The sequence below is a fragment of the Thyridium curvatum genome (genome assembly GCF_004353045.1).
Source record: "Thyridium curvatum strain D216 chromosome Unknown NODE_28_length_411853_cov_82.906025, whole genome shotgun sequence".
NCBI classification, from domain to species: domain Eukaryota; kingdom Fungi; phylum Ascomycota; class Sordariomycetes; order Thyridiales; family Thyridiaceae; genus Thyridium; species Thyridium curvatum.
Genome location: NW_022156783.1, coordinates 255688 through 278909, shown reverse-complemented (window position 1 = coordinate 278909; position 23222 = coordinate 255688). Strand labels below are relative to the sequence as shown.

General features: G+C 55.5%; 10 protein-coding genes across 10 annotated transcripts; 6 read left to right on the top strand and 4 right to left on the bottom strand.

Annotated features, from left to right (window-relative positions):
• Positions 1-1423: 1423 nt before the first annotated feature.
• Positions 1424-2135, top strand: E0L32_005437 (uncharacterized protein; the record flags this gene model as incomplete). The annotated part of the gene is made up of 3 exons (XM_031139959.1): positions 1424-1528; positions 1686-2012; positions 2091-2135. 3 exons carry the CDS (start codon positions 1424-1426, stop codon positions 2133-2135), a joined length of 477 nt encoding a protein of 158 aa, XP_030996184.1.
• Positions 2136-2838: 703 nt separating this feature from the next.
• Positions 2839-4281, bottom strand: E0L32_005436 (uncharacterized protein; the record flags this gene model as incomplete). The annotated part of the gene is made up of 1 exon (XM_031139957.1): positions 2839-4281. One exon carries the CDS (start codon positions 4279-4281, stop codon positions 2839-2841), a length of 1443 nt encoding a protein of 480 aa, XP_030996183.1.
• An 802-nt stretch (positions 4282-5083) lies between these two features.
• On the top strand, positions 5084-6391 carry E0L32_005435 (uncharacterized protein; the record flags this gene model as incomplete). Its single annotated transcript, XM_031139956.1, has 4 exons — positions 5084-5418; positions 5481-5580; positions 5872-6218; positions 6271-6391. The coding sequence occupies 4 exons, from the start codon at positions 5084-5086 to the stop codon at positions 6389-6391; spliced, it is 903 nt and encodes a 300-aa protein (XP_030996182.1).
• A 1307-nt stretch (positions 6392-7698) lies between these two features.
• On the top strand, positions 7699-8814 carry E0L32_005434 (uncharacterized protein; the record flags this gene model as incomplete). The annotated part of the gene is made up of 1 exon (XM_031139955.1): positions 7699-8814. One exon carries the CDS (start codon positions 7699-7701, stop codon positions 8812-8814), a length of 1116 nt encoding a protein of 371 aa, XP_030996181.1.
• Positions 8815-9418: 604 nt separating this feature from the next.
• On the bottom strand, positions 9419-11629 carry E0L32_005433 (uncharacterized protein; the record flags this gene model as incomplete). Its single annotated transcript, XM_031139954.1, has 4 exons — positions 9419-10657; positions 10711-11438; positions 11511-11559; positions 11618-11629. The coding sequence occupies 4 exons, from the start codon at positions 11627-11629 to the stop codon at positions 9419-9421; spliced, it is 2028 nt and encodes a 675-aa protein (XP_030996180.1).
• A 791-nt stretch (positions 11630-12420) lies between these two features.
• On the top strand, positions 12421-13800 carry E0L32_005432 (uncharacterized protein; the record flags this gene model as incomplete). The annotated part of the gene is made up of 2 exons (XM_031139953.1): positions 12421-13365; positions 13420-13800. 2 exons carry the CDS (start codon positions 12421-12423, stop codon positions 13798-13800), a joined length of 1326 nt encoding a protein of 441 aa, XP_030996179.1.
• Positions 13801-15731: 1931 nt separating this feature from the next.
• On the top strand, positions 15732-16181 carry E0L32_005431 (uncharacterized protein; the record flags this gene model as incomplete). Its single annotated transcript, XM_031139952.1, has 3 exons — positions 15732-15734; positions 15808-16014; positions 16101-16181. 3 exons carry the CDS (start codon positions 15732-15734, stop codon positions 16179-16181), a joined length of 291 nt encoding a protein of 96 aa, XP_030996178.1.
• A 382-nt stretch (positions 16182-16563) lies between these two features.
• Positions 16564-17705, bottom strand: E0L32_005430 (uncharacterized protein; the record flags this gene model as incomplete). Its single annotated transcript, XM_031139951.1, has 3 exons — positions 16564-17177; positions 17246-17612; positions 17676-17705. 3 exons carry the CDS (start codon positions 17703-17705, stop codon positions 16564-16566), a joined length of 1011 nt encoding a protein of 336 aa, XP_030996177.1.
• A 393-nt stretch (positions 17706-18098) lies between these two features.
• E0L32_005429 (uncharacterized protein) lies at positions 18099-20420 on the top strand (the record flags this gene model as incomplete). The annotated part of the gene is made up of 1 exon (XM_031139950.1): positions 18099-20420. One exon carries the CDS (start codon positions 18099-18101, stop codon positions 20418-20420), a length of 2322 nt encoding a protein of 773 aa, XP_030996176.1.
• Positions 20421-20902: 482 nt separating this feature from the next.
• On the bottom strand, positions 20903-22765 carry E0L32_005428 (translation elongation factor EF-1 alpha; the record flags this gene model as incomplete). Its single annotated transcript, XM_031139949.1, has 5 exons — positions 20903-22150; positions 22381-22443; positions 22551-22578; positions 22637-22650; positions 22736-22765. 5 exons carry the CDS (start codon positions 22763-22765, stop codon positions 20903-20905), a joined length of 1383 nt encoding a protein of 460 aa, XP_030996175.1.
• Between the last annotated feature and the right edge of the window lie 457 nt (positions 22766-23222).

The following is a 23222-nucleotide window of genomic DNA, read 5'->3' as shown; positions in this document are numbered from 1 at the left end:
CGATCCAAAACGGGGACTGCACGGCCAGAACACTACTGCAGCACGCACAGGTGGTGATTCGAAGCACGGAGGGTACGAAGTTATGTAGGGAGAAGAGAAGCAAAGCTTGAGAGAAAAGGAGAAGAATTGGTAAAGGAGAGACTAGGTCGGTCACAATGCGCCGCCGGGAGGTGAGAAAGACAAAGGACCTGCAGAAGGACGGACAATGAATGGGCTGGCGATGGGTGCACACCACGAGAAGAGTTGAGGCAGACCAGACCAGACCAGACCAGACCAGACGAAGGACGAGACGAGGACCACAACCCGGGAAAGTGGGCAGGATGCTTTTCTGCTCGTGCTTTGGTTGAAGGCAGCGCACCAGCACCAGCGCGTGTCTTCCGCTTCGGTACTGGTCAATCAGCGCTCATGCCCCCCATGCAATCCATGTAAGGGGTCGCTTCAGCCAATCTTGGTGAGCAGGGATGCTGCAGCACAGGGCCCCAGAGATGGTTGTTTTTTCCTGGTGGTGGACCGTGGCACCCGAGGGTTCACGCTCGGAACTGGAAGTTGGTGCTGCAATGCTGCAAATTTGGGGGGCACCCGAGCCAACCTGAACCAAGGATTGGGTGGTCCATGCCCGCCGTGACAGGGCACTCGCTGGTGCATTGCACGTCTGATTGGGCGCATTGCCCCTGCGGGTTCTCATCACAGGGGAGGGGGAAGGGCACTCGAGTCCGCACTTGCAGCCCAGATCACATGTCTGTTGCGCCTGGACCTGAACACAGAGCGTGCCGTGTAATTTTGAGATTTGAGAGTGCTGTCGAAGTCGTATGTAAATAAGGTATATATGATCCGGATGGAAGAGATATCCTTGGAATAGTTATGCGAATGCTGTATAATAGGTAGACTAGGTAGACAAGACGATGCGGAGCCAACAGCAGCGCTCATAAAACTGTCTGCCGCGCGTACTCATGAATTACACATCTATCCCAATTTGCAAAGAAAGACACATCCTCTCGAATACCATCATCGAACAACTTACACGGCGATGAATAAGGCTGTGTCCATTGTTTGAAGGTGGTAGCTGGGCAGACAAAGAAGATACTTCAGTACCTTATGACATGTCTTACCTAAGGTAACTCAGTTATTGAACCTCCGAGTATGAGGTAATCCCCACCAAATCGAAGCACCGACCTGCCCCCCAAGCAGTCCCCACCTTTTTCAGCCAATCACGGCTACGGCAAGCCAAGGTCACCTCAATTCCGAAGAGCTTGACAATCGATCATACGAGAGAGGAGCCCGAGGAACTTCCAACGTCTGTCGACGCAAAATCCAAACAACAACGCCTCTTATCTCCCAATTGGCAGCCCAACCACCCCAACAACAGAGTCGCACTCCCCTTCCAATCCACCGACCTTTTCGCCGTCCACAAACTCCAGACGCAATGGCCTCCTTCATCACCCGCCGCGCCTTCTCGACCACCGTCCGCCGGTTGGCCCACGACGAGCAGCTCCTCAAGCAGGAGACCAAGCGCAACCCCGAGCTTATGGTGCGTCGTCTCAACTCTCTCCCCACACACTCCCCGGTCCAGCGGACGGATTCGAGTTGGGAGGACGCTGTCTATACGAGAGCAATTGGGATGCTGGAGACGCCCAGGGAAAAGGAAAAGCACTCTTGGCTAACGGGAAAATGACTCTCTTGAACAGATCCTCGGTGGCGTCATGGTCGCTGCTCTCGCCGGTGCCGGTTTCTACTTCGGTATGTTCTCTCGAGGAGCTTCCGTGACCCCGATTCTCGTCAGAAGATGGACGTTCACCACTGACCAACCCTTGCGTTCTACCAAAACAGGCCGAAGCCCGACCTCCTCCACCTCCGAGAAGACCGTCCCCATGGCCAAGGACGCCATGCCCTGGGAGTCCGGCTCCGGCTCGGGCAAGTACCAGTACCACCCCGGTGGCGACAAGAACGCCGCCCCCAAGGACGCCCCCAGCGCCGTCAACGTCGTCGTCGTCCCCAATGTCGAGCTTCCCAAGGTGAGCGAGCACCCCCGACTTCTTCCATCCCAGGCGGTGTCATAGCACATATAACTGACTCTATATCTCTCCTAACAGCACCTGCACGACAAGTACAACAAGTGGGGCAAGGACGGCTACTAAACTGCTGGCATCCGAGATTGATTTGAGCGCAAGCATGGAGATGGGGGGCTGTATGAGATGCTACCACATTGTGTAGATAGATTGGTTAGAGACGGCGGGTCTCCCTGCCTGCCAACAGGAGAAAGGGATGTAACACGTTTCTTTTGTTCTTGCAACCCTTGCAGTCCAGTCCCTCTTTTGGTGACTTGTCCATTGTCGAAGCAGTCTACAACATATACCGTGCACGGCGAGTCAACCATTAATTACTTGCGAATATCATGCGCAGTGTTGGGGTCGAGAGTCTTCAGATTGTCTTTCATATGCCAGGCATGTATTGAACAACGGGATATCTCGTTTCTTTTCCTCATCCCCGTGGTTCTAAGCGTGTGATAGAGAGAAAGAAGGTATCAAATTTCCACTGTATCCCCCCCAAGGACAAGTATAGACAAGAAAGATATGCAAGACGAGGACCAGATCTCCAATCCAAAAGATGGCTCCAGATATCAAGAAGGATCCGCGCTGGGCTATACGACGGTGCTCCCACATGCGCCTCTGTGTCTTGCGCCCCTAAAAGTCTACCCAACACACACAACCCAAGACTCCGCCTTGCTCCCTACAATGCTTGAAAGCGTTTCATGATTTTGTTATCCAAGAAAGAAAGAAAAAAAGCAGAAAAAAAACCCGTCTACCTTTTTTCGTTTTGCTCTTTTTTTTCTCTTTCCGTTTACGCCGAAAGCTCCTCGATCTCCTCCCTGGTGAAGCCAAACAGGTACAGCAGGTCGAGCAGGCTGCCGCCGTTGAGCCGGGCGCCGGCCTCCATCTGCACGCGGGGCTTGGCGTGCCAGGCGACGCCGAGCCGCGCCGACTCCATCATGAGGAGGTCGTTGGCGCCGTCGCCGACGGCGATGACCTGCCGCGGGTCGACGCCCTCGCGGGCCGCGATCTCGAGCAGCAGCTCCTGCTTGCGCTCCCTGCCGACGATCCGGCCCTTGACCTCGCCCGTCAGGCGGCCGGCGTCGTCGACGTACACCTCGTTGGCGTGCGCGTGGTCGATGCCCAGCTCGCCCGCCAGCCAGCTCGTCAGCGGCAGGAAGCCGCCGCTGAGCACGGCCGTCTTGACGCCCAGCCGCTTGAGCGCCCTGACGAGCTGCGGCACCCCCTTGGTCACGTCGAGCACGGGCCGGAGGTCCTCGAAGATGGTGGCCGGCAGGCCCTTGAGCAGGGCGACGCGCTCGCGGAAGGCGCTGTCGAATTCCAGCTCGCCCAGCATGGCGCGGTGGGTGATGTCGGCCACGCGCGCCGCCAGGTCGGGGGGGTTGGTGATCGTAGCGGCAAGCAGGTCAATGACCTCCTGCGTGATGAGAGTGCTGTCCATGTCGAAGACGACGAGGCGGGGATGCCGGCGCCAGAGAGTGTCGGGCTGCAGCACCACGTCAACATTCCACTCGCGCTCGAAGCGGTAGATGAGCTCGTGCTTGCGCATGTCATTGAGGCTCAGGTACGTCGGGGCAGGGGCCGGGCTCAGAGTGAGCTCGACAACCAGTGGGTGATCAGAATTGTCGAGACACCTATGGGAGCTGCTGAGGTCATTTGAGCCCGGCGGCAGCGGAAAGGTGGACATGAGGTGGAGGAACGAGGTGATGCAGAGGGGCGAGATGTAGGAGCCGTAGAGGTGGTCGAGCGGCTCCGGGTCGGCGATCGGGGGCTCCATGGGGAACTCGGCGAGGTCGGTGGTGGGCGCCATGTTGGCAGGGATATCGGACGACTCGCCGTCCAGGCCCGGAGAGGGGGCAAGGCGGGGTGAGGGGACGGCGTTTGACACACGCGGACTGGTGGCCTTGTAGATGAGCGTAGCAATGAGACGATCCGTTCGAGGGGTGCCAGGAGCCGCAGCACAGTTCGGATGGGAGAAGTCATGGCTCACGCCGCTCTCGACCACCTTGTGATTGTCGGGCGAGGGAATGCCATTGAAGGGGATGATCTGGGGCGGGGACGGGCTGATCTGGGTGTTCTGCACACCCTCGACGACGGTGTCAATGCCATAGTGGTTGTCCGGCTTGGTCGGCGGGCGGTACTGCTGGTGATCGCTCAGGTACGAGCTGCTGCGCATGCTCGAGGTGAGCTGCGGACGGCTGGTACCGTTCTTGGTGCTGTCGGCTTCGGACATGGTGTGTTTGGCGGGGGGTGGAGGAAGTCGAGGTTTTTCCGACTCTCGTCTTTCTTGGAATGCAGAGGCAGCGGAGGAGTACCCGGGTAGCAGACAGCACACGATCACCAAACAGCGACGCCGGTCCTGCCAACTCGCTCGGAAAGTGCTATCTCGACTTGCAAGTCAACAAAGCCCGAGAATGACCGCCCGATGAAGTCGTGAGAAGTCGGCGTTGACAGCCCTGACGGAGGGGCGGCATCGTGCCCTGTTAGTGGGGCACCTGACACTCCAGCCACAGCATGTCCCCAAAAAATCCCGGTTAGGGACCACTGTGACGTGTATGGACAGGGGTTCTGATTCGCTGAAGCCCGCTAACTTGAGACGGAAGAAACGGCAGCCCAGCGACCCCTGCAGGACTGACAGGAGCTTCTGCTCCTACGGCGCGCCCAATGGTGCTGAGCAGTTAGGCGCTGAATGGTTGACTGATCGGTACCCGCACATCTAACATTTCATCACTTCAGCCTCTGCCAATCGTGTTAGGTATGTGAGTACCGATCCGTCAACCATTCTTGACCTTGTCCATCCCACTCAGTGATCAACTTCAACTCCTTACCAGCGCTTTAATAAAGGAAAGACAACATGGCGATACAATTCTGCCCAGACTGTGGAAACCTGCTGCCAATCTCAGGCAACCCCGAGGTCATGTGCAATTGCTGTGGCCTGACGAGCAAGAGTTTGTCCACCGTCCCCCTCTCACCTGCATCTGACTGCCAAACTTGAAGCTTGGCGAAGCTAATAAAGCCGTTTATTATCAGACGAGATGCTCAAGGCTGTGACAATCACCTCGACGGACAAGTTTGATTCTGAGCTTCGCAAATCTGTGGCCAACAAGGCAGCAGTCCCTGCAAGGCCAGAGCTCAACTGGGCCACGATCGACGAGGCGTGTGAGAAGTGTGGCGTCAAGGAGACGAGGTACATGGCTATGCAGACTCGGGGCGCAGACGAGGGCGCGACAATCATGCTCTACTGCGTGGCCTGCGGTCATCGGTTCGTGCAAACTTTCAAACATGCCGCTCTTAAGTATCACAACCAGTCAGCTGACATCGCCTTAGGACGACGTACAACAACTGAGTTGAGGAAGGACAGCAACTACTTGTAGTTGAAAACCCCGTGTAGAAGCAAGCCAGTTCTCATTGATCGAGCTTGATAACGACTAGTTATCACCTGGAGAAATGGATTCTGACGGCCCCACCCGGACCACAGCCAGTGAAGGGAAGTCCTGCCCTGCCATTCGACGACCAAGCTTCGATGGCTATGGTACGCTGCTTGTACGTGGTGGCCAGTGGCACTCCCTTCAGCCCCCTTAAATATTGGCGACTGGCCGTGCGATAGTGTATCTATCGCAAAGGATTTTCAATTTCGTCTTTCGGCGTTGAAATGGTGCGATAAGATCGAATGCATTTCTGGAAACATTCACGTCAGCCTCGGCAGAGCTGGTCTGCGATGCTGACAGGATGGACTGCCCATTGGGCACAACAAAAGAGGACTTTCCAAGTCTTACCACATCTAAGCCATCTCACGATCCCATCTGACTGGGACACGAAGCAGATGACACACAAGCTACCTAAGAAGCTCACCTTCAGCCAGAGTCTCGGTGCGTCCACACTGCGATCGGACAACGGCAGTCGTCGTGGCGTTCTTCTGGGTAATGACAGGTGGACTACGCATCCCAAGGCCATGTCACGAGAAGAAGACAAGACGTCTGTTGCAAGTCAAACGTCCACTACTACTCGTGACATCATTGTACGCGAGACCGCTAAAGAAACAGCAGATCTGTGTGTTTCATCAGGTCCGAATCGCCGAAGGCCAGTTCTGACGGCACCTCTGGCCCCTCGATGTATCATATCGACTTTCCAGACAGCCCCAGCTGACAAAGCAGTGTCCGAGGGTCGAATGTTTGTCAGGGAAACAAGCTCATGCTCCTATTATATCGGGTACATCATGTAGGGACAAGATGGAAGCTGGCGAGACGCTGCTGTGCTCGTCCGGTTACATTAGTAACGCACGACGCATGAAGCGTATGCAGTCACCTCCTGGCACGACTCTCGGCACTTGTGGTTCTGACTGAACCTCCGGCAAGACAGCAGGGGCGCGGGCGCGTGTTGACAAGGGGAGAAGCCATTCGGAATATCTATGATGGCCATGATTGGTCTTTTGACATCACGCACAGGCATCTCCGTTTCGAGGGCGCGGGAAGACGTCGTTCGGGAGCGGCTGTCGAGGCTGTCGTTGATGCGGCTGTCGGTCGCCCATATAACAGACCGGGTAGTCCTCAGATTAAGATTCAATTGCGTGCCCCAGCGATCCGGGCTCATCGACAGCCCCGCCTGCAGCACGACATGGGCACTCGAATGAGAAGCGGGCATTCCAGGCATTCCCAGCCATGAAACCAGGTTCGGGGTCCAGGAGAGGAGAGATACTTTGGATTGCGCAGGGACTGCAACCGAGTCCCGAAGTATCTCGAGCTGATTGTGCTGTTGCGTGCTAAGTATATTTTTCTTGCGGCGAACCCCAGCGGGCCAATCAGGTAACACGGTTCCGCAATCGCGACAGGCATAGCGCGGATGTCGTGATCGCTCGCCCTGATGAAACCATCGCCCGCGCAGAGCTTGCTGCCCGGATTGCGCCATCGCTGCTATGGTGTCAATATCGCCAAAATGCATGCTGCTTGGCTGCGAATAGTCTAGATGTGCTCCAGACGGAACGCACGCAATATCGGGCGGGTCCCTGCCCGGAGTGACTTCTGTCTCCCAGCATTCCGCCCGCAAAGAGGCTGGTACCTCCGACCTCATTTGTGTCCCCCCCCAGCGTCTAAGACAGAAAGATGAGTGAAGACGCAAGAGGAAATTAGTAATTCTGCCTTCTCCCTCGTTCGAAGATGTCAAGAAGAAACGCACACCAGACAACTGTACATCGCTTGATGTGACTTGCTGCGTACTCTCCCCTCTTCTCTTCGTGTTGACCCGCGGTACCACTGCATTTCAAATCCTCGTTGCCGGATACCTGGAAGTAAAGGACGCTCGCTGCCTTACCTGATCCATATCCCCTCCTCCCTACTCCCCCAGACGCAAGAGAATCCATCCCTCTTATTTCAGACAAGAACACCTTCTTTCTGAAATCTTGGCTCCTCTCCAGCCATTTGTTCGTCACTCAACTCCTGCCATCACACGACACAAAGACATATATCGCCGTCGTCTCGGACCCAGAAGCCAGTCCTTTCCCATCCACGACTCAAGGTACTCGCCGCCCAGGATCACGACATCGACGTACTGAGTGGTATTGCGGGACTTCGGCTTCCTTAACCCCTCTCACCCCCTGTTTTCACCGTTCACCACGATACTCCATCCAGTGACCGTGTTCGAAGGATCCCTCATCATGGAGCACCCCATCACCCTCACTCAGACCTCCTCCATGGAGTCCTCGCCGCGCTTGCGGCCTGTCGACTCGAAGCAGGACAACTCGGACGCCGAGTCAGGATACGGCTCGGCCGCCTCCTCGACGGCCGCCCTTCCCGAGATCACCCTGACCCCCGCACACCTGAAGCACCTCAACAAGCAGCTGGAGTCCATGCACCCCATGGACATCCTCCGCTTCGTCAAGATCCTCTTCCCCAACCTGTACCAGACCACGGCCTTCGGCCTGACGGGCCTCGTCACCCTCGACATGCTCTCCAAGATCCAGGCCGAGAACCCCTCGGGGGCCGCCGTGGACCTCATCTTCCTCGACACGCTGTACCACTTCCAGGAGACCTACGACCTGGTCGAGCGGGTCAAGGCCCGGTACTCCAACGTCAAGGTGCACACCTTCAAGCCCGAAGGGTTCGAGACGGCCGCCGACTTCGAGGCCACGTACGGCAAGCTCTACGAGCTGTCCGAGGAGATGTACGACTGGGTCGCCAAGGTCGAGCCGCAGCAGAAGGCGTACGAGACGCTCGGCGTCGCCGCCGTGCTGACGGGCCGCCGGCGGTCGCAGGGCGGCGCCCGCGACCAGATCCCCGTCATCGAGATCGACCAGGAGCGCGGCATCATCAAGATCAACCCCATGGTCTGCTGGTCCTTCGCGCAGGTCCAGGCCTACGTCCGGGAGAACGACGTGCCCTACAACGCCCTGCTCGACCGGGGGTACAAGTCGGTCGGCGACTGGCACTCGACCAGCCCCGTCGGCGAGGGCGAGGACGAGCGCGCCGGCCGGTGGAAGGGCAAGACCAAGACCGAGTGCGGCATCCACAACAACAAGTCTCGGTACGCCCAGTTCGCGGAGCAGCTGCCTCCCCCGGCGAGCCAGATCGATGCCGCCCTGCAGAGCGTACAGCAAGCCGAGGCCCTCAAGGGCGAGACCACGGTCGTCGAGACCACCACCGTCTCTGTTGCCGAGCCCACCAGCCAAGAGGCACAAGCCGCATCCGTCAATGAGGTCGCCGCCCAAGCGGTGGCGCAAGTATCTTCGCCTTCTCTAGAGGCACAGTCATCTGTCGTCGAGGTCTCGTCTTGAAGGCAATGAAACTGGCGAGAGGGGTAAAAGATTCTTGGTCATTATTGGATGCATAGCTCTGGATATCATTGGCGGCGACGGCGTTTTCCCTTGGTCCTTCATTCTTTTTTCTCAATTGTGCAGCGGCACTGGCGTTCTTATCAGGCATTTGGAGGATTTGTCGGCATTTGCACCGGGGTTTGGTGTGCACTGCTGTTAGATGGCGACTTGCATTGAAGACCATGCATAGAGTAGTTAAAAAGGAGGTAGCCAATCGGCATGAGATGATAATAGCTCAATACGCATGATAAATTACGATATGAAGCCTCCTCGGACGCGGAGACTGTGAGCATGTGGTTGTTGAGAGATGCCAATACTTGGGTGAGGGGAAGTCGAGTGCCCATCTGACTTAATGCGATGATAACGGCGCCCATCGCAAATCGTTGTCCCGTGACTATCCAATTGGGGTCATTAAACTACGCTCGTTGACAACCACTACTAGCTAACCACCATTGGACATAAGTTACAAGGAATCATAATGTAATTAAACAAACGCCTCGTAAGCCATTGAAGCAGCCAAGAGATATGTTTTGTCAGAAGTACAGATCCAAACCGCTTCCAGGTCCTATTCCTTACTCTCGGCATTCTCATCCTTCTCGCCCTCGGTGTGCGAGGTTTCTGGGGCAGCCAAGGGCTCCCCCGTTATTGGAGGCGCACTTTCACCCGCGGGTTCGTCCGTGGGAACGGGCGCAGCCTCTTCGGGCCCGCTGATCTTACTTGCTTCTTGGCGGTCCAGCTCTGCTTCTAGGCTACTGAGCAAGTTAGGCCCATCCTCGTCCTCTCCTACTGCAGCGGACTGTTGATCCGGAATCGTTGCAGCTTCAGTTGTGGGCTCGGCTTCAGGAGCTGGGACATCTGGTATCGGTGACTTTGGCGGGACTACGTCTGCCTCTGGCCGCTCCTCCGGCACGGGCACCACGCCGGCTGCTTGGGTCGGTTCTTCATCCGTCGGCACTGTCGCCGCCGCAGTAGGGTCCTGGCTTGCTTCAGTTGGCGCCGTTTCCTCAGTATTTTCAAGTTCGGAAATAGCAGGTGTTTCTTTCGGCACGGCGTCCGAGAGCTCTGAAGGAAGAGTCGCTGGCGGTTTGCTTTCGACATTGCTTTCGACATCCGTCTCCGCTGGCGCTTCCTTGTCTTCAAGAATCAAGTCCGCGCCCTCGGCGACTGGCTTTTCGGGCTCAGGTTCGCCTCGGAGAGATGGTAAAACGCTCGACACACTGCTCGACTGAGCAACAGTCTCGACTGTGCTAGCCGGCGGCTGTGCTGGCTCGGGTTCGGCTGCTGCACTGGCTAATGAGGCAGAAAGCATCTCTACGTCCACTGCTTCTGGGGCAGGTGCTGCGACTGGCTCTGCAGGCTCGGGCACTACAGTCGGAACGGTTGCTGCGGCGGAAGGCGAGAGAATAGGCGATGGTTCGGTGGGAGACTGTAGCACCATATTCTTGAGAGGTGACCCTTCGAGAGCTATGGTAGATTCTGGAGGCGCCAGGGCTGCCGGATCGGGAGTGGTCTCAGCAGCGGATAGTCCTTCTTGTACTTGACGTGCCTGCTCTGATTCCTGCTCTTGCTCCTGTTTCTGGTCGGACTTCGGCTCGGTCTGAAGCGGAGCCGGCGAGTCCTCCATCTCCTGGTCCTTGTCTTGGTCTTGTTCGTTCTCACGGTCAGGTGTTTCATCCTCCTGGTCGTCATCATCGCCTTCCTCACCATCCTCGCCCTCTTCGTCCTCGGAAGGAACTTGCGAAGTGTCTGCCATTTCGCTGTCTTGGTTCGTAGAACCGTCCTGGCCGTTCTCTGGCTTGATAGCCTGTGAGACGATTAGTACATAGAGCAATAAAGCGGGGTATCGTAATAACTTACTCCTCCCTCTGCGGTAGCTGCCTGAGCTCCAGCCGGAGGCGGCACATGCGACAACTGTTCCCCAGCAGCGGGCATGAGCTTCTTCTTTCTACCTCGGCCAGGGCCCTTAGCCTTCCTTCTTGGAGGAGGGGGCTTTCTCCTGACCGGCGCTGGCTGCTGTAGCCTGGCATCACCATTGCCAGCCGTGGGTGCGGGCACCACACTGGTAGAAATGATCTCGCCATCAACATGTTGGCCCTCCGTCAGTGTGATGGTCTGCTCATAAGGGTTGCCGGCAGCGTCGATCTTGCGGATCGTCGCTCGGGTTATCGTAGCGCCGGCAGTTTGGATAGCGACAGCCATCGAGGGCAGCGTCACTGTCGACTTGTGTCGCTTAGCAAGGTGTGAAACGGTCGCGCTCTCAACATTTCGAGGAACTGGCCGCCATATCTTAACCATCACGCCGTTGACAACCGGTTCTTCCTTCTTCTCTTGCTTCTCCCCAGATGCGGCCTTATCCTCTGCGTTTTCTGCATTTTCTTCCTCCTCAGGTGGTGCAGGGCGCTTGTATAAGCGGCCGGACCGGGCTGCTCGCAGAAGCTCCTGGCTATGCGGCGGCAGAAGGTTCCAATCCTTAGGCATTCCCCAAGGAAGTTCGTGGGCCCAGCGATCGTTCAACTGCATGAGCTCTTGGGGTGGTGGGGGGGCGATATTCACGTGTTCTTGTCGCCATTGTCGGACCGGAAGACCTAGTAGATCGCCGGTGTCAGCTCATCACAGGCCGCGCACGTGAAATCTACACTTGAAGAACCGTTGCTCACCCTCGAAGTCATCATGCTCCGGATAGCCGCTCCGGTTACCTCTGCGCGTCTGCATTCGCCGTTAGCAATGGGTGCGCCTCCATGCGCCAGTCTGGACCTATACTTACTCCGGGCGCCATTCGGGCGACTTAGGGCACACGCTCGGATATTGGTAGTCCCAACGGGATTTGCAACAGAGATTTGAGATGCGCAATGTCTTCTGGGTCTCTGGAGCGCTTGAATTGTTCGTCGGGGGGTCGGTGTCCAAAGAACCGTCAATTGAGAAATGCGACGATTGTCACTTGAAAACAACTGTTTGGCGGTGTCATGCGACTTCAAAGTGATGATTACCACTAATCCAGGTATGGCGGTAATGTGCGATGGGGTGGTGGTTCTTGATGATGATGCCGTGTTCAACGCCGGATCGCCAGCCTCATCGCAGATGTTGCTTGGGAAAGATGCGACTTGCATAAGTTCAGGTCGCGTCAAGTGGTGCTAATAGCGCTAAATCCACCTGGACTTTCCAGTCCAGTGCAGCCGCCGGGCTGAGATTTGGTCGGAAATATCTTTCCCCACTCCGATCGGTCTAGACTGGGCCAATCAAATCATTGATGCATGTGAACTTGGATCAATCTTGATCAGCCACAGTTGAGGCTGGACCGTGCGGCGCTGGCTTAAGGGATCAATGATGTGGATCCACCGCATCGACGAGCCGCTACATTGAGAGCTCATGTCAAGCATTCTCATCTTAAGGTCTACCAACAATCATAATCATCACCGCCGACGAGCGCATTCTTCCGACGTCCACAAGCAACCCGGTCCTGACGCCAGATTACCGCCTTGTAGACAAGGAACTCATACCAGACCTCATCAAGCCGATCCGTATCTTCGTCCGCTCCAGGGCGTAGATTCGCTCAAGGAGCACTCGGCCATGGCCGAACTTTGGGACCTGGTTGCCTCGTCTCAGAAGCAACAGCAAGCTCTTGGCGAACGGGTGAAAGAGCTCGATGGTTCCTGCAAAGCATCCAACCATGGCGCGAGGCATCTACTGGAATGCGAATCGTGTTACGGCAAGCTGGTCGACTTGATGCGACGTCGTTATCTCGAGTCGACAGAGGAAGAATGGTTCTCGGGACGCAAAGCGTTCTTGCGCGAGTTAGATCGCATGTTCACAGATGCAAAAGACTTGAAAGTCACGCTCAAGGACGTTGATGCACGCATCGTCAAGGAGCGAGATCAGTGGCTACGCCTGCGGATCAAGGCCTCTACAACGATACCCGTCCTCGCAGAAGCATCGATGAGCCAGGCCGAATTCAAGTCAAAGCTTATTGATCCGAACGTCCAGCCTAGGAAATTGCTGGAAGAGATATTGAATGCCGCATCGGTACAACAGCTACGGTCGGATAATGCAGAGAAGCTGCAAAAAGCGGTGGACGCCTCGGATGGTGATCGATCTCAGCTGCTAAAGGAGCTGATCATTCCCGCCGAGCTATCTGAGAAGTCTGACATTGCAGATGTCTCAAGCCAGCTAGGTGACGACGTCCCCATATCCTCAGCATTTAAGAGTGTGCTCTCTAGAAGAGAGGCAGCGTCACGCAAAGGGAATGAGATGAAGAAATGGCAGAGACGCCTCGACGAGCTTCGCAGGGCCCAAGGTGCGCATCACGCCCAGCAAAAGAGGATGTCAGACGCACGACAGGGCGTTCCGCCGCGACCGGAACTCCTACAAAAGTCGGTCAAGTGCGAAACCTGTTCCAAAGAAATCGACCCAGCCGACTCAGCACTGGTCTGCCGTCCATGTCTCTTCTTCATGGAAGCACACGTCCGGGACAAAGCCGCTATCTATTGCTCGCGAGAATGCGCCGAAAAAGGCCAGGTAAGTTGGGAGTCCGTCCGCACATGGCTTCATGCAGCACTAACAGGCCTCTAGGATGAGCACTGTGCGGTTTCCCATCAATGCATCTCCGATGATACGTGTGTGCAAGCCTCTGACGGAGAAGATGTTGTGATGAGTGGAGTGGACGATGAGCCAGTCCTCTGCAGAGAATGCACGCAGACGCTCAAGCTAGAAGCTATGTTCTGTTCCAGGGACTGCGCTAGTGCCAACTTCCAACGTCATAGGGAGAGTTCTCATCTGCCGATGCGCAAGGAGAAGAATCTTAAGGTTGATGATGGCAGAGACTTGGTGTACGACAAGGATGATCAAACACGGTACCATGTTAAAGATATTGGAGACCATATCATGGGGTTTGATGATGAGAACATCGTGACCGGGGAGGGCGCCAACTCGGAAATACGAGTGAAGACTTAGGGATTCTTCAGGGATAAGGAGAGCAGTAAACTTCAAAGTTACCCAGCGCGGCCTTTCATCTATAGACGATGAGAAGAAAGAATCGGAGCCTTCTGGGCTAACTGTCAACGCTGTAAGATACTGGCCTGTGAATGATGTTGTGTGATTGCAACTTATTCTACACCACATAGTCGAGATTATCACCACGGGTCGAGACTATATTATACAAGATTGGGTCGATGTGGCGCACGAGAAGCTTGTCACAGACAAAAGCAAGCCTACGAGGAATGGACCTTATGTGTCCGATGTAGAGGTCAAACACTGTAAACAATGAGCGGAATGACAAATAGTAACCCCCTACTATGACCCAAGTAGACCACAGGCATCGAAAGACGTCGACAATCATTGAAGAGTCTTTACATGCTAACCTTGAGGTTGGTGGAGATTATGGCGGAGTGCTCAAAGGGGAAAAAAAGTCTCGGCTTATGCGGTCATAGTGATAGTGCTTATCAGTTATCACCGACCGATACCTATCAATTTAGCTTGAGCTCGGTCTTTTCGCGCAACGGTCCGCCGCAGGTTGCATCACCAATAAATACTTTTGCGCAGTGAGCGAAGCCGCACCCTCCCTCATTCGTACCCTTTGACGTACGAAGCACCAGCCCCGCAAGCTTTCTAGACATAAACGCACTCGCGATGGCTTCCATAACGACGGCGGTCAAGGGCAACTCACCCCAGCAGGTTATCTCATTAGTATGTGGTATTTGAGGTCTTTGCCCCCCAGGGCTGTGACTGTTTGGCGTCCTTTGATGCCTGCATTACTCCCTAAGCAGACATCTTATGCTTGATCAGAGGGCTAATTGTTCTCCTCTCTATCAGTACCGCCAACTATTACGGCAAAGCAATCAGTTCGCCGCCTACAACTTCCGAGAATATGCGAAGCGCCGGACGAGAGATGCCTTTAGGGAGAACCGGGGCGTAGAGGATCCAAGGAAGATCCAAGAGCTGGTGCAGAAGGGGCTGAAGGAGCTTCAAGTGTTGAAGGTACGCATCAAACACAAGACTCGATGTTTTGGCCTACATGTGCCACACAGTGGGCTCGGGGCGATTGCGTTCGATGAAGGCAACTGAGCGTCTCGGAGCTATGTCAGGAACCAGGAAGCTGACTTGGGTGATTATGCAGCGGCAAACTGTCATGAGTCAATTTTACCAGGTCGACAGATTGGTTGTCGAGGGTGGAATTTCTGTGAGTACCCGCCATCTCGCATTTGCTGGGACAGGACTAACCCTGGCGGCGCTTCTAGGGGAAACAAAAGGGGTCGGAAGGAGACGTTGTGAGACAGAAGGACACCGGGTAAGCTGCCTCGCGCCTTTCCTAAAGTATTTGTCTCTCGATGCTGACCCGCATGCCGTAGCTGGGACTGAATTGCCCTGCAAAGAATTCCAAGGGTAACAGATCAAGACTCGCAAACGGGCCTTGACGATTCTACTCGTAGCTAGAGCGGAATGTGGCCCTGATTGACAATGTGTATTATACCCCTCTTTCTTCTCATGATGAGGTCCTGTAATAAAATGGAACGAGCGAGGCATAACCAGTTCACACCAGGAGGAGGTGTGGAAACTGGTGGAACAGGTTGTTTGGAGTCACTGTGTGCGATCTCAATTCTCATCTTGGCTGAACAGGGCAACCACAAATCCATTTCGCGATTTAGAAGTCACGACAGAGATACCGCTTGTTTCATTCCGAATCCTACTTTCTCAACTTCGACTTTGATCCTGTCCTGCTTGCTTTTTGAAAGTCTCCGTGTTCTCGCCCATGTCCAGAGAAAGCCGATCACGTGACCCACTTGAGCATCTCAAACTCTCGCGCGAGCTTCGCAAAAGAGAAGATTCAACACCACACCTATCAACCGTACTGCAAATTTTCTAGAAAACGGCGCCCTGTTCAAACCATGGTGAGTGACTACCCGTGTAAAGGGACATAGCATCCAGTTTTCCGGAAACCACTAACAATCCGTAACCCTACAGGCCGACAAACTTCGTACCCAGCAGGAGCTCGAGCGGCTCCAGGCCAAATACATCGGCACCGGCCACCCAGACACGACCAGTTGGGAGTGGAAGACCAACGTCTTCCGTGACACGTACTCGAGCCTGGCGGGCCACCCGCCCCAGCTTGCCTACATCGCGCTCGCCCAGAACGAGCCGGTCTCCAAGGTGCGGGCGCAGCTGATCAGGGTAAGTTGGCTGGGCGCAGTTTGAAAGCGCGCTCTGCGGTAAAGACGCACGCTCATAGCTGACAATTATCTATCTTGCGTCTACAGAAGATGGTACAGCCATGCGGACCCCCTCCGCCTCGTGAAGGGGAAGAGCCTGTGGTCCGGAGACAGCAGGACGACTCATGAACACCCAACCCGATGCCCCGACCGCGACCACCACGACGGCCCCGACCAAGGCCACGACTAGCCGATGATCCTCCGCACTGCCGACGCGCACTGCCGACGCTTGTAGAGCGTACCTGGCAATCAGCTCAATACTCGGGCCGCTATTGAATGCGATGCATATAACTACTTGAGCGGCCATGGGTGACGAGGCAGGGATGACTTTGGACGGGGCGAGCAAAGCTATGCGTGTTTAGCTTTCTGATGCAGCCCCTGTGGCAACACCAACAGGCTTTGGAGTGTTGCTCACCTCACCAGGTTGACGATGGCACTCTGGCGACCACAGCGTCAAGCAGACGTTCTTTAGTAAAAAGTTCCAGACGAAAGACAAAACTCAGATCCTGGTTCATCCATCATCTTCATCTCCCCTGTGCCGGCGGCTCCTGCGTCGCGAACCCTCTCCTGCTCCGCTGATTTCTTTTGGTTCGGGTGCTGCATCCGGAAGGTCTGTGTCCTCTCCGTCTTCCTCGTCGCCGCTTCCATCCGCCGGCTTGATTCGAAGGCTTGCCTGTAGCTTCCTCTCTAGATCATCTGTCGTGCTCCCATATACTTCTCGAACCATGCCAGCGACCGCCTCTGGTCCAACCTCCATCTTGCCTCGTGGACCGACATGCCACGTAATAGTTTCCTCGTCTCCTTCGTTGCGTCGCTCCGTTGTCTTCACAATGTATCCCTGCCGCACGAGCCTTTGTAGAACAGTCTCGGTCTTATCGATGGGCATATTTTCGCTCGCATTCATGCGGTTCAGGTATCGCCGCAGCTTAGCATCGCTCAAATCGCCGCCATTGAGGGTGATGATCGTCACAATCATCGTGTATATGCCAATGTAGGCAGCTTCGTCATCGGCACTCTGTACTTTGGATGGGGCCAGGATTTCTGCGGCCCGGTACTTTTCGGGAAGTCGTGTCATGAGGATATATGAGTTGGAGCCTGTGGTTGCTTTGGACTGGGACTTTGCAGCTACAGATATGACGGGTCAGACAGACGTTTCCAGTCTCGTTCTCCAATGGTACGTGACTGCTGCTTACCTCTTCGCTTCTCCTCGAGCGACAAGTGGTCCTTATCCCGAGCGGGCAGCTCTACCATCTCGACTCCAAAGACGGCACGGAGCTGCTTCTGAGCACCGTCGAACACCTTGCGGAACGCTCTGCCGTGGCTCCCGAGGACCCTGTCCTTGATGCCGTCTCTCCGGATCGGCGTTCTCGAATACTCGCAGGCCAGCGCGTAGCGCACGAGCTTCTTGATCAGTTGCGTTTCGAGTGACTCGTCTCGGGAGTAGCTCTCGTCGTGCTCTCCGCCCTGTCCAGACACTTGGCTCTCTGCGTCATCGTCCGAGTCGTCACGTCTCACCCTCCGACGGGGCGGTTGCGAAGGTTCATCGTCATCGTCGACACGCTGGGCCATGGTTCGTTAGTTCTGTTATTCCAATCCAGTGATGGCAAGTGCAAGAGAGCTTACGTTGCGCGGCCTTCTTTGGAGGACGGGCATGGTGATGGTAGTAAGGAAAGTATGAGCAGCCGGGATACTGGAGATAGAAGGAGAATAATGCACAGTATTTTGTGTGAATAATCTTCGACGAACACAACCCCGCTGTTGAGACTTGAAGAACAAGCCGGAGCTTATGATACAACGCGACTTTTAATGGGATGAGCGGAGGTGAACGCGTCGTGCGGGAGCGCAAGTTTAGCTCCAAGGCCCCCCTGTCTTTTTGAAATTAGCGGCGCATGTTAGTGCTCGACCCTTGCAAGCATTGGCAAAATTTCTGGGAGCTCGAGCTTCCGTATTTTTTCAAACGACAGCGATATTCGTGGAGACTTTTTCCCTCGAAATTTGAAATTGCACGCCGACCATCACTGCCACGAGTGCAGTAACAGGCAGTCGATGTTCTCTAGAGCCGTCTCGGGCGGATTTGTCTGCCTGCGATGCCAGTTGCAACGGTCTAGACCTGTCCATGCAACGCGGATCCTGCCTCTTGCTTCGCATTCACAACTCAGGCGCAATGGGACCGAGTCGGACTCAGGGGATGGAGGCGCCGATCAGGATGCCGAAAGGGCCATTCCGATCGAAAAGGAGCCCGTCGGTCGTGTGAGCCGAAAGGACGCACCCACGAACAGAAGCAAGGACCGCGTGCTCTACCGGTCCAAGGGCCGTCGGGTGACGATGAAAGGCGAGACACTTGGGATCGACATATTAGGGAAACCGGCCGAGGCTATTGTCATGAAAGAGCATAGCAAGATCAGGCGTCGAGACTCGCCGTTGGGCCTCGACAATTATTCCAGTCTCGACAATGCCATCCGCCAAATCGATGCGGAAAACCTATTCAGCGAGGAAGGCGTCCTCGTTACCCCTGAACGAGTCCAAGAGCACATTGAAGAGCTGAGGCCGGTCGAAGACACTATACTTTCAAAGGCCGAGTTTGATCGTATTCGTGACGTTCTGATTCAGGGCTTCACGACGGCGCAATTGCAGCAATACATCCGAGAAAACGGGGGTCAAGCCGTACCTGGAGCAGCAGAGAGCACCGTGCCGAATGCGCCATGGATCGTGCACTATACACCTTGGACCCCAGAAGCCGACGCACGTATGCCGGCCAATCTCCGAGGATATATCAGTTCTTCCCTGAGTCCCAAGCAGAAGGTGGCCACACGGCTAATGCGACTGTCTTGGGATCTGTCGATACTGGAGCTGACAAGTGCCATGGGCCATGTCGACGTCCAGCTCAGAGAGCCGGAGTTCTCCCTACTCGTTCTTGGGGGGCAGTCTTGGCTGGCGGACATCTCCCGTCACTACTTGCGAGAGGGCATGCACATCGAGCTGTTCCGGACGCAGAAAACAATGCGCGTCATTGCTCCCCGCGCGGTCGCTGATACCGTATTTCAAGAGGTCGATACTCGACTGCACAACGCCGTGACCGAGAAAATTAAGGTCACCGACATTACAAACAGCATCCCCTCCCAGTTGTTGCAAGAAGTCGGCCGGATCACCAACTCAATTGTGTCCCTGAGCTCATCGGGGAAGGAAGTAGAGGTCACCTTCCTTCAGAATGAGGTCCAGGACGCCTACGCGCAAAGCCCCAAGGACGTGGTATTCAGGCTCCTCTTGACGGCATGCAGCCCTAGTAGCAGCCAGTCACAGCTGCATCAGCTCGACTCCGACGATACGGAGAGCGCGAGGTTCATTGAGGACTATGGCAACAGCGGCAAGTGGGCATGGAGGCATCGATTATCGAAATGGGCCAGGTGGACCTCAGCTACGACCATGACTTGGACGGATCATAACAAATCCCATGTCATACCTCCAGCGGCATTGAAATGGAATATCCAGCCGAGCCCGAAAGGTGATGACCTTGCAACGCAAGACGGCTGGCCTGGCCAACTGACTACCGCGACAAGTGCGACCTTCGGCCACGTCCTCCACAAGTTGCCTCCAAACGGTACTCGTCTCGAATTAGCCAACGGCAAAAACAAGCGGATCATGTCTCCCATCATCCCACCTCTGACCACCATCTCCCTCCCCTCTGAGCCTGTCCCAGGGTCCAAGAACGTCACCATCGTCATGCACTTCGTCCCTCGGCCCTCCTCCACCCGCTCCGCGGCCGCAGCGCCACATCTCGAGCTCCGCCTCGACGCCGCAGACGCCAGAATCCTCACTACATCATCCCTCCGCGCCATCACAGCAAAGCACGTCTCCGATGTCGTCCTACCGCACAACCGTGTTGATATCCGCCTCAATCAGACGCGGTACGCCGAGCTGATCGGCAGCGACGCCGTAGTCGCCGCTGTCCCAACCATCCACAGTTACATAAGCCACAGCCGCCTCGAATTGGGTATGGGCAGCCTCGAGACGCCGGCACTGTTGGGCGCTGTCAAGATCCCTCGCCGGCTACTCGGGGAGACTGGACGGGGCCGCAAGTCAGGGCCGCCGCGTAATGGTCATGTAGAGCTGGACTACATGTTTGCAGGACTAGAATTCCACCGCTCCGTGGCTGCCTCCTTCGAGAGATGGGTATTGTGCTATACCAGTATCGAGGCAGGACAGGGTGGAGGCAGACGAGCTGAGCTGAGCCTCCAGGCGGTTCAGGCTGGGGAGGACTCTTCGGCGTCTGCCGACGAGGCCAACAGTGCAGCGTTTCTGAGAGCTGCGCTCAAGGCAAGCGGATGCAAAGAGTTGACTTGGGTTGGGGAGAACTGGAAGGACAAATAGAAATAAGCCATCCTCACTCTCTTGTACGATATCAACATGTAGCAAATAAATCATCACCACGCAGGGTGTCCTCGTCTGCGAGATCCCAACGAGACGATCTTGTACAATCCCTAGATCATACAAACTACCGTCACCCGGAGGAGAGCAGAACTTTGGGCTTGAAAGTGTGAACCGGTCGAAGTATTAGTCTGTCACGTACTGGGAAACATTACACAGGCACACAGGTTGGGACATCAAGTCTAAGAGAACTCTATTTTTGTACTACTTAAGCACACAACGAGATTTTTCCGAATCGCAGCAAAACCCAGACCCGTTCCTCTCCGTGATGTGCCGTAAAACAAAGGGGGAGTGCTCTTAATGCAACTGCAAAAGGGAATTCGTGTAGATTGTCGTGACCCCCTGAAGAGCGGCAGGTGGAAGTGATGGGCGAGTGTGATTGGCTCACTCATCACGAAGTGATGATCATTGTGTCGGCAAGCTGTTTATTTCTTGCCAGCCTTGGCAGCGGACTTGGTGACCTTGCCGGTACCACCAACGGACTTCTCGACGGACTTGATGACACCGACAGCGACGGTCTGACGCATGTCACGGACGGCGAAACGACCCAGGGGAGGGTAGTCAGTGAAAGCCTCAACGCACATGGGCTTGGAGGGAATCATCTTGACGATGGCAGCGTCACCGGACTTGACGAACTTGGGGTTGGCCTCAACAGACTTGCCGGTACGGCGGTCGATCTTCTCGAGGAGCTCGGAGAACTTGCAGGCAATGTGGGCAGTGTGGCAGTCCAGAACGGGGGCGTAACCAGCACCAACCTGGCCAGGGTGGTTGAGGACAATGACCTGGGCAGTGAAGGAAGCGGCGCCCATGGGGGGGTCGTTCTTGGAGTCACCGGCGACGTTGCCACGGCGAATCTCCTTGACGGAGACGTTCTTGACGTTGAAGCCAACGTTGTCACCGGGGACACCCTCGGTAAGCTGCTCGTGGTGCATCTCAACGGACTTGACTTCAGTGGTGACGTTGGAGGGGGCAAAGGTGACGACCATACCGGGCTTCAGGACACCAGTCTCGATACGGCCGACGGGAACAGTGCCAATACCGCCGATCTTGTAGACATCCTGAAGGGGCAGGCGGAGGGGCTTGTCGGTGGGACGCTTGGGGGGCTCAATGGCGTCGATGGCCTCGAGGAGGGTCTTGCCAGTGGCCTCGCCACCCTTGACCTCCTTCTTCCAGCCCTTGTACCAGGGGCAGTTGGTGGAGGGGGCAAGCATGTTGTCGCCGTTGAAACCGGAGATGGGGACGAAGGGGACGGTCTTGGGGTTGTAGCCGACCTTCTTGATGAAGTTGGAGGTCTCCTTGATAATCTCCTGGTAACGGTCCTCGGACCACTTGGTGGTGTCCATCTTGTTGATGGCGACGATGAGCTGGCGGACACCAAGGGTGAAGGCGAGCAGAGCGTGCTCACGAGTCTGGCCATCCTTGGAGATACCAGCCTCGAACTCACCAGTGCCAGCGGCAATGATGAGAATGGCGCAGTCGGCCTGGGAAGTACCAGTAATCATGTTCTTGATGAAGTCACGGTGACCGGGGGCATCAATGACAGTGACGTAGTACTTGGGGGTCTCGAACTTCCAGAGAGCGATATCAATGGTGATACCACGCTCACGCTCGGCCTTGAGCTTGTCAAGAACCCAGGCATACTTGAAGGAACCCTTGCCGAGCTCAGCGGCTTCCTGTAAGGGTTGTTAGCAGGGATGCTTGACTATGGCTGGTCTGTGCGGGCAAGGATTTTTTTCTTATCATGCAAAGCGGGGGAGGGGTTGATTTGGCGGCGATAAGCCAGGAGCGACGAGTCTCCAGAAGCAAGCTTCCAGGCTTTTGATGATAGAAGGTGCGAGGGAAGATCGAGAACTCCAAAAGAAGCTCTCGAGAGCGATGAGGGGGGAAATGAAAGATGACTGACCTTCTCGAACTTCTCGATGGTACGCTTGTCAATACCACCGCACTGGTAGATCAAGTGACCAGTCTGTATATGCCAGTCAGCAAAGCTCAAAAACAGCGAGTCCTTTCCCAACACGCCGCAGGAGGGCGACGGAGGAAGGTAGGCTCGCATGGAGGAAGGTTGCAACTTACGGTGGTCGACTTGCCAGAGTCGACGTGGCTGTCCCAGATGTCAGTATATTGTGAGAATCGCGAGATGTCAAGATGGATAGACGAACCCGATGACGACCAGCTGTAGATGGAAAAGTTAGCTATGCTGTACCTTGTGATGATGATGCTAGTAGAGCTGGAGATGGGGATGCGGTTGGTGAACTTACGTTGATGTGCTGCTTCTCCTCCTTACCCATTTTGACGGTGTTCAAGTGTTGTTTGGGGGAAACGGTTCTGAAAGAGCTGAAACAGCTAGAATTTGACTGCCGCGAGTGTTAGATGTTGATGACAGGATCAAGAGGAGGATGCTCGAGATGCTCGAGATGATGAACGTACAAGTTTGGCAGGATGGAATGCTTGATTCGAGGTGTGCCGGACGAGGGAGAAAGGAGGGAAAGTGAGAGAAGAGTGCAGCGGACAAAAACGCTTTTAAAGTTGGCGGCAAGAGTTTGAGGGCTTGGTCTGGCTCTTGCCTAGCGCACTAAAAATTTTGCGAATTTGCCCCTCCTTCGCGACTGCCCCTCCATTTTTTTCGAGAAAGCACCAGGACCCACCTTTTGGGTCCGTCACCAGCGGGGCGTTGAGTGCATTAACTTGATGACTCGATTTGGACAACCTCAAGGAAGCTCAGGTTTGGTGACGCCGTCTCTTTCA